Source organism: Amaranthus tricolor, chromosome 6, assembly GCF_026212465.1.
Source record: "Amaranthus tricolor cultivar Red isolate AtriRed21 chromosome 6, ASM2621246v1, whole genome shotgun sequence".
Taxonomy (NCBI): domain Eukaryota; kingdom Viridiplantae; phylum Streptophyta; class Magnoliopsida; order Caryophyllales; family Amaranthaceae; genus Amaranthus; species Amaranthus tricolor.
The window spans coordinates 28,247,610-28,262,141 of record NC_080052.1 but is presented as its reverse complement, the minus strand read 5'-3'; the positions used below and the strand labels follow the sequence as shown (position 1 = coordinate 28,262,141).

The window sequence follows — 14,532 nt, the reverse complement described above, 5'->3', positions numbered from 1 at the left end:
TTCCAATTTACTTGCAATGTTTACTTTCTCATGTAATTCAATGCACTATTTAATTCTTAATATCCCTAAGTTTGTATAATGAAAAAATTATAAAAATTTGATATTAATAATCTTTGCAATGAGACGAATCAAACAAGATCTCACTTAATTATGTTTTAACCTATAAATTAAAAATTAATCACAAATTAAGAGTGAAGAATAAATAGTGCATTTTTTCTGACGTTAAAACTGATTTGAAACATAGAAAATACAAATAGACTATTTTATGGGGTATTTTATAATCAATATTTTAGACCAAAAATAGCATAAATAATTGTTAAGTGGATGCTAGTGACTTGGTGGATCCATAAGGGCTAGTTGGTATAGTTATAGCATAAGTTTCCCTTTTTCCTACACTTTCTTGCTCCACTTCGAACACTCCAATTACAAACACACACTCTCTCCCTACCCTATCTTTCTCTCTCCATCTTAGAGAGAGAAAGATCTAATTAAGCTTACTCAAAACAGAGAAAAGTCCTAAAAAAGATCGAAATGAAAGAAAAAAGACTAATCTGGTCATCAATCTTAGTTTTATTGTGTCTTTTTCTAGTTAAAGGCATCAATGGTGGAAACCCATATCGATTTTACGATTGGAAAGTCACTTATGGCTTCATTTATCCATTGGGTGTTAAGCAACAAGTAAGTTCTTTATACCTTTTAACTTTTAATTATTTATTTTTATTTATTGTTCAACTTATATTATCAATGTACTTAATTAATCTTAAAATAGTACACTATAGTTTTGTCTTCAAATTGTAATGCCGGCCCTATATATATTTTGAGACCTCGAGCGAAATAGCACATTGAAATTCTTTTCCTTTGTAATTTATAACTCATACGGAACTTCTATGACCATTAATTTTGCCTTTTTGACATGAGGCTCTGAGCGACGGCCCCTCTTGCCCACCTTTAGGGCCGACCCTGCTTATGTGTGATGACTTTGTAATGTACTTATTTGTTTTATTTATTTCGCGTCATTTTAAATTATGATATTGCTTATCACTTTTCCATATAAGATCACGAGTTTGTCAATGCCTACCTTTTAATCAAATTTTAAATATTGCTTTAATTATTGGAATTAGTTGATTTAGGAGTATTAATTAATTTCATTTTGGTGAAGCTTTAGTTATTTTTTCCTTATTTGATTAGGATAAACTTTCTATTTTGGAATAAAACAATGAAAATTTTGGATATTGGTTACTTTAATTGTCCTTTCTATAGTTTTATTAGTGTACTTGCGTATTTAACAGTAACTCGTTAGATTAATAAAAAATACATCTAAAAAATAAAATAAAATAAAATTTTTTTAACAATGCGGGTTAGTTACGATACAGATCTAGACAAATCAACATAAGAGATTATTGAAAAAAAATATATCTATTCCTCTATTCACTTCTATTTATCACGATTTATTATTACTAAGATTTATTATTACAAAAATGTACGCAAATCCCAATTTTTTATGTTAATTATCTTTTAATCTTTTAAAATTCTAACTTTGCACTTTTATCTAATGAGTGAAAGGGATAGATCTAAAGAAATCTAGCTTTACCAAAAGTTAATTTTGATCAACACAAATTTAAACAATACAAGACAAATTAAAGTTGCTTGTAAGTTGTAATTGTACAAAAATAAAAATGCCTCTCGTTTCTAATTTATATTTTTTGTCCAACTCCATCAATCATTCCCAAAAACAAGCCTTAGTAATAATAAACAATTATTTGATAAGTAAAAATCAATTCTAATCAGTAAAATTAAAAAAATCTCAATTTTCTATGTTTTTCGTTTTCCTCTATTTAACATTATTTGCTATGTTTTTTTCTATGAAAATGGTTCCAAATACATTTTTTAATTCTCAACAATAGATTTTTTGGAAAATTTACTTAGAATAATCCAACCATTTATTGATTTTCCTATAATAATTTCAACATTTAATTAATAATGAATAATTTGAATTTTAGCGTCACTTACCTAAAAATATTGTTGCCTGAATGGTGATCGGTTTAGTTCAAATAAAAAATCAAAATATTAAAAATTAAAAGTTAAAATCAAAAAATAAACTTACTTGATTCTTTTTTATTTTTTTGTAAAATGACTTGTATAGTCAAAAAGTTACCTTGGTGCATTCTTAACAAATACTCTTTATAGTTGAAATTATTAATAGTTAATAAAAAATTAAGATTATTATAGAAAAATCAATAAAAAGTTAAATTATTTTAAGTAATTTTTTTTTCCTCTTAATATTAGACGCTGAATTCAAACATTTTATTGTAGTAAGTGTAACAAAATCAGATTAATAGATGTGTATCTATTAAGTTTAGTCGAAGCATTATTTTTTTAGCATGGAACAAATTAGTTATCAAATTTTAACAGAAATGTCCGACTTAATTATTAAATTTTATCTGAAATAAATTTTACATTTTCAGACAATATCTTAAATTGGATTTACTATACCTCTTTCAATCCCTTAGTTTATTTTATAATCATAAAAATAAAATAGGCCCCTATTCCTAGAAACACAAACTTATTGACAGGTCCTGTCTAATTTAGCTGTATTATAGTTGTTTTATTTATATTTATTTGAAATAGTGCACTACTTGTGAAATTTAGAGCAATGTTAACCATGAACAGGTTTTGGCTTTTTCCGCTATTTTTTATTGAATAATTTGTAAATTACTGTTTAAAGTTTTAGATTTTTATAAATTATAGTTTTAATGAATATTTTTTTACGAATTAAAGTCATTAAAGTATTAAAGTCTATAACGTTCAGACTAAATTGCAGAATCCCCACTATATTGGTGGTCGGAATTTTGTGATTTGACCTAAATGTTATAAAATTTGATACTTTGGTGGCTGTAATTTGCAATAAATAAACATTAAAACTATAATTCGCAAAAAATTAAAACTTTAAGATTATAATTCATCAATTATTTTTTTTATATTGATTTTCTATTTTTTTAATTAAAACCTTAAATTTTGGTTATGGTGAACAATGATCTTAATTCAATTTTCACTTTATATAGTTGGAACTCGTAGAATTCAAGAAATAGGCTGGGCAATTGAAAAAAAATTAAAATAAAATAACCCACTTAAGAGAGGATTCACTTCTAGAATTGATTAGTACGTAACTAATTTAAAGTGACATGAAATGTTCTTCTATTTCTTTCATCCGAGACAAGTTACATATGCGTAATAATAATTAAATTTTTGTGAGAGATTATCTCTAATTAGGCTGATTTATTGTATATATTTTTTAAAATTTTGTAAGTAGGCATTATAAAATGATGTAAGCAGACATTTAAGATATTAAAAGTAAACAGTAAGTTTACGGTAAATAAACATTAAAAATACGATAAGTAGACATTAATCTTTGATGAACTGAACTTAAAATACGTCTCTCAAAGTAACGGTATCTCAAGAGACTAGCTAAATAATAATTAAGCTCTTCAACAAGAACATGTGACTACAATTGAACCCTTTTTCAGTTGAGCTCGATCAGTGTGGGTTCGTGTCCGTGACTATGGAGTATTTCTTTTGGGTCCTAGCTTCCTTTTACCAATATCTGATTAGTGTTTGGCTTTATTTGGATTTTTGGACTTAAGCTAGGATGGTACCGAGACTCTAAAATGGATCCTAAGACTTACATATAATGACATGACTTTCACTATGTACGATAGCTTATCAACTTATGCGTTTATGCATAAGTTGTACCTGTTCATATGAGCGAAATACATTGAATATGATAATAATCGTATAAATTGTACATGTATTCTTTACATGATGTTTAACAATTGATTATTGACTAATTTAATAGACTTGTTTCACAGTTTATTAGCATATTTTTTGTTAGCTATTTAACTAATTGGATAAGTCAATTGTCAAGAAAATATTAATTTTTAGTTGCCATACAATCACACAGAATAACTTTTGGGTTTTGCTTTTAAATTTTTTTTAATTGCCTTAAAAACTATTTATCAAAATACTTTTTTTTAAACAACTATTAAACGAAAAAACAACCCAAAAAACTAGCAAAAAAACCTTTTGCCTAAGTCCCTTATTTTTTTTCTTCTCATATTCTCTAAATGAAAATTTCATAATATTTTTTAATTTAAAATCATTTTATTTTAATAATCAAATACTCAAAAATTTAATAACATTATTCCGCTCACTAATAATCAATTGAAATTATATCTTACATTCTAAATTGGTGTACGACTCTATATAATAAGTAGATTAGTTGAATTACTAGTTAGGAGTACTATATGTAAGTGAGACAGAACTTCACAAGCAAAAGTATTGTGTAGTTGGCATGCTCCAAAAGAGATAGGAATAATTTTCTTTTATTTGTACTATTCTTTATTTTTAAAGTTAGTCTTTTGTTATTAATATTATCTTTTGTTCCGTTTAGTATATTAGTTAAAAAATAATAATTATATTGTGTGATATGGTACTTTTTCACAAGTATAGAAAAGGTTAGAGGTGATTATTCGGATTATCGATTTCAGGTTAAATGTTTTAGGTCTATTTGAAATCAGGTTTTGCATTTACATTGAATCTTACACAATTATAAATCATTTTTTAAGTTTGGTCAAATTAAATTCGATTACAAAGTCGGACAAATTTCGGATGTCTTGGAACAACTCTAGAAAAGGTACTTAGTTATATATTATAGGATGTGTAGTAAAATTATTACATTAAAAAACTAATAGAAGTATATTAGTAAAAAAAGTTTATTCAACCATACAACCCCCACTCGTGAAGTAGTATTTAACATAGAGCGGTGCTTCTGTGATATGATCCACCATAAATATTAGTCCCTACTTGTATTTTACCAACTCCCTTCATATTTTCTACATTTTTATCATAAATTCACAATAATGATAGAAACCAAAACACTTTGGTTCTCAACCTTACATTTTCTTAACCTTCTTATTATTCTTGTTTTGTGTATGCTTGTAAATGGCATGAATTGCGAAAGCCCATATCGATTTTTGGAGTTCAAAGTGCATTATGGCATCCTTAATCTTATGGGTGTAAATCAACATGTAATTAATTATGCAGATAATTCTATAGTGATTTGACATACTTGTATAACATTTATTTTATACTCTATCAATAAATAGCTCTTAATAAATACCATTTATACTTATATACTTATAATTGATACTGATAATTTTCTTTACAAAATATCGCAATTAATTAAAGTATTTGAGAATAGAGGTACTGGAGTAATATACTTCTATGTAACATATGAATATGTAATGATGTGAATTGTAATGGTATGTATAAATCAGGATCCGAGGAAGTCTTAGTAAATAACGGTAATTTGTGAAGTTAACAAATTACACTTATGTGGTAGGATTTGATAGGATGAAAATTTTTTGTGATTTTAATTTATCTTTTTTGATTTTATTATTATTTTTTTTATTTTTTTATAATGATTTACAAATTACGATTATTGATTATTGATGGAAATGCAGGTGATAATGATAAATGGGCAGTTTCCAGGGCCACAGATTGACTGTGTGACCAATGACAACTTGATCATCAGTGTTCATAATTACTTGAATGAGCCTTTCCTACTGTCATGGTAACTCTTTATTATTCTTTAAAGTTATCTGTCTTTCTTACAAGTATTTATTTATTCCATATATAATTAGATTCTTTATCATCCTTGAAATCTATACTGTACCAAGCTCATAGATCGATCGTACGTACGTTTAGCTATTTACTGTCCACCATTAAATGTAGATGCAATTTCTGTATTTTCTGGCCGCTATTAATACTCGTGTTTCCTATGGTGTAGTATTAATATGAATCTCAAAGTGTGGCTAGTTGGGCAAGCTTAATATTGGGAGTGTAGTAGTGCTATGTATAATGTTTCCACCCTTCTAAAATATCTGCACCTGAATGTAATATGTTTGTGTAGAAAAATGTCACTATTAGTAACAACTGTCAACTAGCAAGTATAATAGAATAGAGAAAATATTTTGGCTTTGGATTTTCGATTGTTTGCTTGTTTGTAGTATAACAAATGTTGTTAAGCTAGCTAAAAGTTGATTTTTGAATTAAAATTAAAAGACTATTTTGATAGATTTATTTTCAATTATAAGATTTTGATTTATATTTTTTCTTAATAAACAATTAACAATTAATTTTTATAAAATATTTCTAAGCAAGTTTAAACATCTAACTTTATGATTACTACATTAATCAATACCTTCAACTAGTTAAACCAATCGTACTTTAAATAATAACCATTTATTAAAACATCTCTGATAGATTATTATTGTAAATAAGTTAATGGTAAGTCTTTTACGGTTTACACTATATTTGGATAGAACTTAATAGGAAAAAGGAAGGAAAGTAATTAAAGTATATGAAAAGGAAGGATTTAGAAAAAATACTTAGAATAATTTTGTTAAGATTGCAATCTTTTTAGAAGTAAAAAAATTTTGAGCGAAATTTTTTTTATTTCTCTTTCTCCTCCCTTCCTTGTTTCCTGTACAATAATAAATATTTGCCTTTTATTTCTCTTCCTTATTTTAATTTCTCTAAACAATTATTATTATTGTCCAAATATAATACAACATTGCGGTTTAAAAAATAAAAAGAAATAGGATTAGTAATTTGTTAATCTTAGGCTTTCTGTAGTGGTGTGGGATCCACAAGCATGCTATTAGATCTGGAGTCAATTAAAGCAAGGGAACATAGCATATGATCCACCTAATGGGCCACGTGATGTCTATTATCACAAATGTCAGGCACTAAGCAATAACCTTTTCTATTTGAGCTATTCTAGAGATGTCGATTTCTCGATAAAACAAGCTCAAAATAATAATTTTTTTTAAAGATTAGTTAAATTTATTTAATTCATATATAAAATGTGCCTTATCATAAAATTGTCTCAAATAAAAATTTATATTTCTATTTTTTTTTTAAATATTCAAATTTTACTTTGTCCAAGAACATTCCCTAAAGTATATAATTAGTAATTATATACACAAGTCACATAGGCTGAAACTTTATTACCGGAATTTATCACTATACCTTAAATACTACTCGTGTTGGACCGTTAATATGACTTTTAGGCAGTTCAATTTTAGAAATCTTGAATTTTTTCCTCAAATAATTAAGTCGGAAACTTAAAATATGTAATCAAGTCGTACATGAGCTTAAGAGTCCATGTAATATAGGGTAGAAAATAAGCAACTAAGAGCAATAGAGCATTTCTCATCATCATCAAACCCAATATTCCTCCTATAAAAACTATAATTAGAGTCTAGAGATGAAAGAAAGTGGACAATTCATACTCATAAAGAAGTATACGGCAATACAACATATTTCTTGTGAATTAATCTTAAACTAATCATGAAACCTTATAAGTTACTTATAAAACTATAAATAATCCTTTGAAAATCAACTAATTACCCTCCTCAATATAACCACTAATGTATGTGTTAAGAAAATAAGATAAAATATAAATAAAATTATTAGAGTTAATTATTTTTTAAAATTTTATATGATATTGAGTTTAGGAAGTAGGAACATATATTTTTCTTATTTATAGAAAATTATTTAAGTCTCTTATCTTTTGGTTTGTTAACGAAACATGATTCATATATTAGCTGGGACTTTCTATAATAAATAATAGAGGTCATCAAATGGTGATCAAATACAAAAAACCTAAGCAATAAAAAGATTTATTTGTAGAAACTTGTGTCTAACTATATGCAGGAGCGGAGCAATATTTGAAAAATTCTTTGAAGGCTTGTGTAATTTTGAAAATTATGATAATTTTTAACAACTTTATATGTTTAAACACTTAACATATACTACGTAATTCAATATTGAGGCCTCCGATATTTCAGGGCCTGTACGGTCGAATATGTTGAATATGCTCAGAACATCTCCTAACTATGAATGTAAAGATGATTAATTTTGGGTGCAATAATGTAGGAATGGATTGCAACAAAGGAAGAACTCATATCAAGATGGAATGCCAGGAACAACATGTCCAATCCCACCAAGAAGGAACTTTACATACATCCTCCAAGCTAAAGATCAAATTGGGAGCTTTTTTTATTTTCCTTCCCTTGCTCTTCACAAGATTTCTGGTGGATATGGAGCCATTCGAATTTATAGTCGCCCTCGTATTCCTGTCCCTTTCTCTCCTCCTGCTGGAGACTTCACTCTTCTTGCTGGTGACTGGTACAAGTACAGTCACAGGGTATGTTCATATCATTCACATCAACCAACTTAAGCTAGTGCGTTCTTGGTATTGTATGGCTCTAGGCAAACTGAAAGAAATGGGCTCTCTCTATGGAGGTCTATTTTGAACTTAAATGAGTGTTTGGAAAAATAACAGAGACAAACCCTATATATTATAATTAGCATTTAAAATGTAGACGTGTCATATAATTCTTAAATGATAAAATAACTACTCATCAATTGCAAATTCTTAAGTGTCTACTTCATTAATTAGCATTTTTTTTTAATTTTAGGACCCTTTTTAACTCTGGGCCCTAGGCAAAAACCTGTCTTGCCTATGATCAGGAACGACCCTGACTTAAGCTCTACAAGTTTGCATATTGTTTTTATGCCTCATGTATGTACTTTTTCGTGTAGCAACTGACAAAGCTGTTAGATAGGGGTCGCAACCTCCCTATGCCCGATGGTCTTCTCATCAATGGTCGCGGATGGAATGGTTATACCTTCACTGTTGAACAAGGTGATCATCTTTTTAAAACAACCCGGGCCATGTCCTAGGCAGGCTCTGGCCTTATTGAAACAAGAGCTGAAAATCAATAGTTGTGTAAGTAACAGATGCTGAATTCAATTGAGTATCTCATAACTTGCAGGGAGAACTTATCGGTTTAGGATATCGAACGTGGGAACTGCAACATCGATCAACTTCAGGATTGCAGGGCACAAGCTGAAGCTAGTAGAGATTGAAGGGACTCATACTTTGCAAACCACTTACTCTTCACTTGACATTCACTTAGGACAGTCTTACTCGGTCTTAGTGACTGCTGATCAAGCCCCTGATGATTATTACGTTGCAGTCTCTACACGATTTACTAATCGTGTACTCACCAACACCGCTGTTCTACACTACCGAAATTCTTGGAAGAAAGTCTCTGGTCCTATCCCCGGTGCCCCTACTACGCAGATTGGTTGGTCTATCAATCAGGCCAAATCTTTCAGGTAGATATTTTCATGCTACCCCATAACTTCAGGCCTATGATGCTACCTTACAGTGAGTGCCACTAGAACTAATCTATTGATTCATGTAGCCGTCCAATCTTTCGAAATGAGAACTTTAACCTTGTCTTGAGAGAGTTCCCCATTTAAGTTGTATATCAGTATTAGAGGTGTTCAACCGGATAGGTCACATTTTAACGGGTCATTAGTAGGTCGGGTCAATAACGGGTCGGATCATTGACAAGCCTTTGTCTAAAGGGTCAGACTAGGTCGGGTCAAATAATTATACAAATTGGTTGTGAAAAATATTTTACCACTTTTTTTTCTATTTTTATATGATATTATATGCATAGTAGAATTGACTCAACGGGCCATAAAGTGTAATTAAAAAATTATTTTATGCTTTTAAAAACGGATCAAAGTGGGTCGTATTTAAACGTGTTTTGACCCGCCCAATCTGTTTAACATTTGACATAACCCACCGACCCGATCTATTTAAATTTTGACCCGACCCGTTCCGACCCGGCTTGTTGAACACCTCTAATCAGTATAGATTCCTAGGCATTTCTTCAATGAAGTAAGATGTCTTCCTATCAGTTGATTATCACAAAATTTTCTCGTTGCACCCTTTTTTTCCTTGTAAAAAAATCAGTTTTTATGAACTTGATCACTTCGTAAGATCATGCAGATGCTAATCTTCTACTTCAATTCAAACACAGGATGAATTTGACGGCAAGTGGTCCTAGACCGAATCCACAAGGATCATACCATTACGGCTTGATCAAAGTACAGCAAACCATAGTGCTTGCGAACTCTGCAGCACACATCAACGGAAGGCAGAGATACGCAATCAACAGTGTGTCGTATGTCCAGGCAGATACGCCCTTAAAATTGGCAGACTACTTCAACATTCAGGGCGTCTATTACCCCAATAGTATGCCTAGTTACCCGACAGGGCGCCCTGCCTATCAACAAACCGCAGTGTTGCAGACTAATTACAGAAGTTTCATCGAGATTGTGTTCCAGAATCAAGAAGACTATGTTCAGTCTTACCACATTGATGGTTACGCTTTCTTTGTTGTTGGGTAAGTGCAAAAGTCGATTTTGATTGGTGAAAGTTCTGAACTGAATCCTGAGCGTACTAAAACTACGGGTGTTCAATGGGTCGGGCCTCCATTTTGAGCCCTTATCTGGTCCGTTTTTAGAAGGGCTTTGTAAGGGATGGGCTGAAAATGAGCCGGGCCAAAAAGGGCTCTACTACAATTAAAATGAAATGGACTATAAAGGACTTAAATAATGGTCGAAAATGGACCTTTGTAAATAACATAATTAATGTATAATTTAAATATCATAAATGATAATGTCAATGGAGATTATCGATATTTTTTCAATTTAATTATTATAAATGATAATTGAATTGTTATAAATTGATAAATGGGGATTAAAATAATTTTTAGTAATAAAAATGGTTCGAGTTGGGCCAGATCGGGCTTTGCATATTATGTTTAAAGGATCCTTACCCAATCCGGCCCATAATTACTTAAGCCCGGCATGACCCTTATTCGGCCTATTGAACACTCCTATAAGGGACATTTGAGTACAAAATATATTGGGACGGAGGTAGTAATCGAGTTGAACAAGTGTGATAGATGCTTTAACATTGTTTTATTTTGGACGAGCAGGATGGAAGGTGGTACATGGACTCCTAGGAACAGAGCCAACTATAACTTGAGAGATGCAGTTACTCGCTCCACTGTTCAGGTAAACTAGCAGGGTATCACCCTTTACCCTGTCGTCGAGTCTGAAACATTTACACCTGCACACAGCAAGCGTGCATCTATGTTTGACAATGGCTATTTGGTTGATCAAACAACCAAACAAGCATTGGGTAAACGACTTTTAAGCAAAAACAAACCATTATATACTCTAACACGCCCCCTCTCATAAGAGTCTTTGGGTTAGAAATGTGGATGCGACACAGGCTCTCCTCATACCTGACCCTGAATATTCCACTTTAAATGAGGGGTGGTTGAGATTCGGACCTGTAATCTCTTGTCGCACTGGCTCTGATACTATGTCAAGGAACTAACTCAACCAAAAGCTTAAACTGATAGTTGAGGCCCTATAATATGTTATATACTCTAACAGACTTTAGCAATTGAACAGCTGTTAAACCAACCAGCATCCATCTGCTAAAAAATCCGACTTTCATCACTTGCATCAACAATTTGAATTTCTAAGCATTATAGCATTTGATAGAAGACTAGCGCGATTATATTTGCATGACATAAGTTTCAATTAGTAAAAATCAAAAACCACCGGGGCAATCCTTCATAACTAGTTGAAGTTAGACTAGTTAGTATTCATGTTAGATATGAATGACAATAGAAATGTATATGTATGCAGGTGTATCCAAAGGCGTGGACAGCGATATACATGTCATTGGACAATGTAGGAATGTGGAACATAAGATCAGAGAATTGGGTAAGACAGTACTTAGGACAACAATTTTACATGAGAGTTTATACTCCGTCTCGTTCTCTAAGGGACGAGTATCCTATCCCTAAAAACGCCCTCCTTTGTGGTCGGGCAAGAGGGCGACATACTCGCCCTCTTTGAGAATCTTTTTTAGTTATTAACGTATGATAGTTTTTCGAGTCCATTTTAGTCACGAGAGTGTGACATTAGTTAGTCTACTAGATCCGCGATTATCAGAGAAAATTTGCCATAAGCTTTATGGCAATATGGGAGGGGTTTTTGGCTTGGGAGGAGGATTCTTAAGTTGTGTAATTAGAAACTATTGTTTCATGCCTTACCTCCCCGAGTGTATTGCAAAAAATGTAATTTGAGAACGTTTATTCTAGTTGCATTGTTTATGAAATAAATATTTGAATTTATTGGTGTTTAAATTCATTGTAATTTTTTGCTAAATATTTCCTTCCGTTTCTTAAAATTGTTCCCATTTGTTATTTTAAGTTGTTTTATTGATTATTCTCCTAAAGAATATTCTTTTTATATCGTAAATTGTGGACATAATTAACCTTATCCATTTTAAATTTTTATTAATGATTATGATTCTCACATATTTTTTCACTAACTTCATTTTAATATTTTAATATTTCTTATGTTCTCCATATGTTTCCTACTAATTTTATTTAAATATTTTTTAATAATTGTGATCTCATACTTTCTTCCACTAATTTAATTTTAATATTTTTTAATGTTTGATTTGGTCTTCACTTTTTTGCATAATTTTATAATTCAATAAATTAGCATATTCACCATATAAAAGATTATACTCCCTCCTATTCGCTTTACTTGTCCCATTTGGTTTTTCAACACTATTTATCAATCAATCTTATTATGTAATTTATTCTTAATCTATAAGTTACAAAATAGTCATGTGGGATCTTGTTTATATCAGCTTTTTATAATTTTTACTCAAGCACAATTAGATATGTTTAAGATTGAAAACGTGCATGACAAATATGCCAAAACCAAATGGAATAAGTAAAGAGAATAGGAGGGAGTATATATTTTTTTAAGGAAAAGTTACCGTTAATAATACAAACCTTTGTTAGTTTCCTTACAATAATACCAACTTTTGATTAATCATGAATAATACTCTTATTGGTGTATTTTCCTATAATAATACCAACTTTTGTTTAACTATTAGTTTACAAATGTTTTTTTTATCACATAGCATAATATAAACAAAAGTTGGTATTATTCTAGGCAAATATCTCCTAAGTTATTATTCATGATTAATTAAAAATTAGTATTATTGTAGAAAAATCAGTAAAAATTTGTATTATTCACGATTATTACCGTCAACATTCGTGCTGAGAACAATTTAAAAAACGAAGAGAAATTATTTCCGGTTAATGTCTTCTATCGTTAATTTTACATCCGCTTGAATTAAACCTACCTTTCATAAACGTCAAAAATATGCGTTGGAATTAATAACTGGAAAATACGTAATAATTATGATTAACTAACACTTCAAATTCAGATGACTCGGATTATACTATTATAAAGTATTAATCTTCTTACAAAAAAATTAGAGTTTAGAATGTATTAAATACAGAAATAAGTCAAATATGAATTAATGTACGTTATATTACTAGGAAGAATTGTCAGAAAAACGAATAGAATTTTTGTCAGAAACTAACATAAATTTTTTTTGTTGTCAGAAACTACGTAGAAAAGTTATTTCTTTTTTTTAAAGACTATTAGTTAATGATAGACCAAAATTTCTGTAAAGTGCAGTATGTGCAAGTGTCGTGCAATTTATCTAATAAGTAATTGGTAGTCTTTAACAAAGAAATAACTTTTTTTTAGGTAGATTTTGATAAAAAAATCTAATTTTATAGTTATTTCCTGACAATTTTTTTTGTTATATTATACAATAGATTTAACTAAACAGAAGGATCAATGTAGATCAAATTATATAATATAATAATTGCATAAGGATCTAGCTAGCTTGGAGTTTAGTAATAGCAAAGGATTTGAGTAAATTAGATTCTTAATTTTGCTATAATTTTGAGAATTTTAAGCGATTTAGATCACAAATTTTTTGGACTACACCAAACTTTGAAATATTGAAATATCTAACAATATGATTGATAAATGATAATACAAATTAAAGAATGAAGGTTCTCCTTTGTGGATGTATTATGTTCTGCCTTTATTATTACTTTATTATAGACTATCAGTTATTTCTTATGTAAATTGCACGTGGCTTGCACATGCTACATTTAACGAAAATTTGAATGTCTATCGTTAACTACTAGTTTTTTACGAAGAAATAACTTTTTCAAGGTATTATTTGAAAAAAAAGTTTCAATGTAGTTTTTGACTAAATTCATATTTTTATTGGTAATTTCTAACAATTTTTCTTTCATTCTTCATCCCTAATCTGCACATTTTACCTCCACTCCACTGATGCACACTCTTTGAACCATATTTTATAGTGCACACTATTTTTATTTGCAATAAGTCTATACAACACTAAATGATAGATAATCTGCAAGTAATAAATTAATATTTGAAACCGTTTTGGCACAAACACAAATTATACATTCATGCATTATACTATTTATACCAATTCAATTGTACGGTACAACAATACATTGATTTTTAAAGAATAGCATTGAAAGGTGTGAAAATGTGTAGTATATTAAATTTAAATAAAAAAATAAATAAATTGTACTGATGCTATTAACTGTTTGACTGAGATTAAAAAAGATCGTGATTTTATTTGTAAATAAGGACAATAATATAAAATAA

General features: G+C 29.6%; 1 protein-coding gene across 1 annotated transcript; it reads left to right on the top strand.

Annotated features, from left to right (window-relative positions):
* Positions 1-331: 331 nt before the first annotated feature.
* LOC130815289 (L-ascorbate oxidase homolog) lies at positions 332-12,191 on the top strand. Its single transcript, XM_057681705.1, has 8 exons — positions 332-678; positions 5,520-5,629; positions 7,999-8,269; positions 8,668-8,770; positions 8,901-9,246; positions 9,963-10,328; positions 10,926-11,004; positions 11,650-12,191. The coding sequence occupies exons 1-8, from the start codon at positions 532-534 to the stop codon at positions 11,860-11,862; spliced, it is 1,635 nt and encodes a 544-aa protein (XP_057537688.1). The 5' UTR covers positions 332-531; the 3' UTR covers positions 11,863-12,191.
* Positions 12,192-14,532: the final 2,341 nt, after the last annotated feature.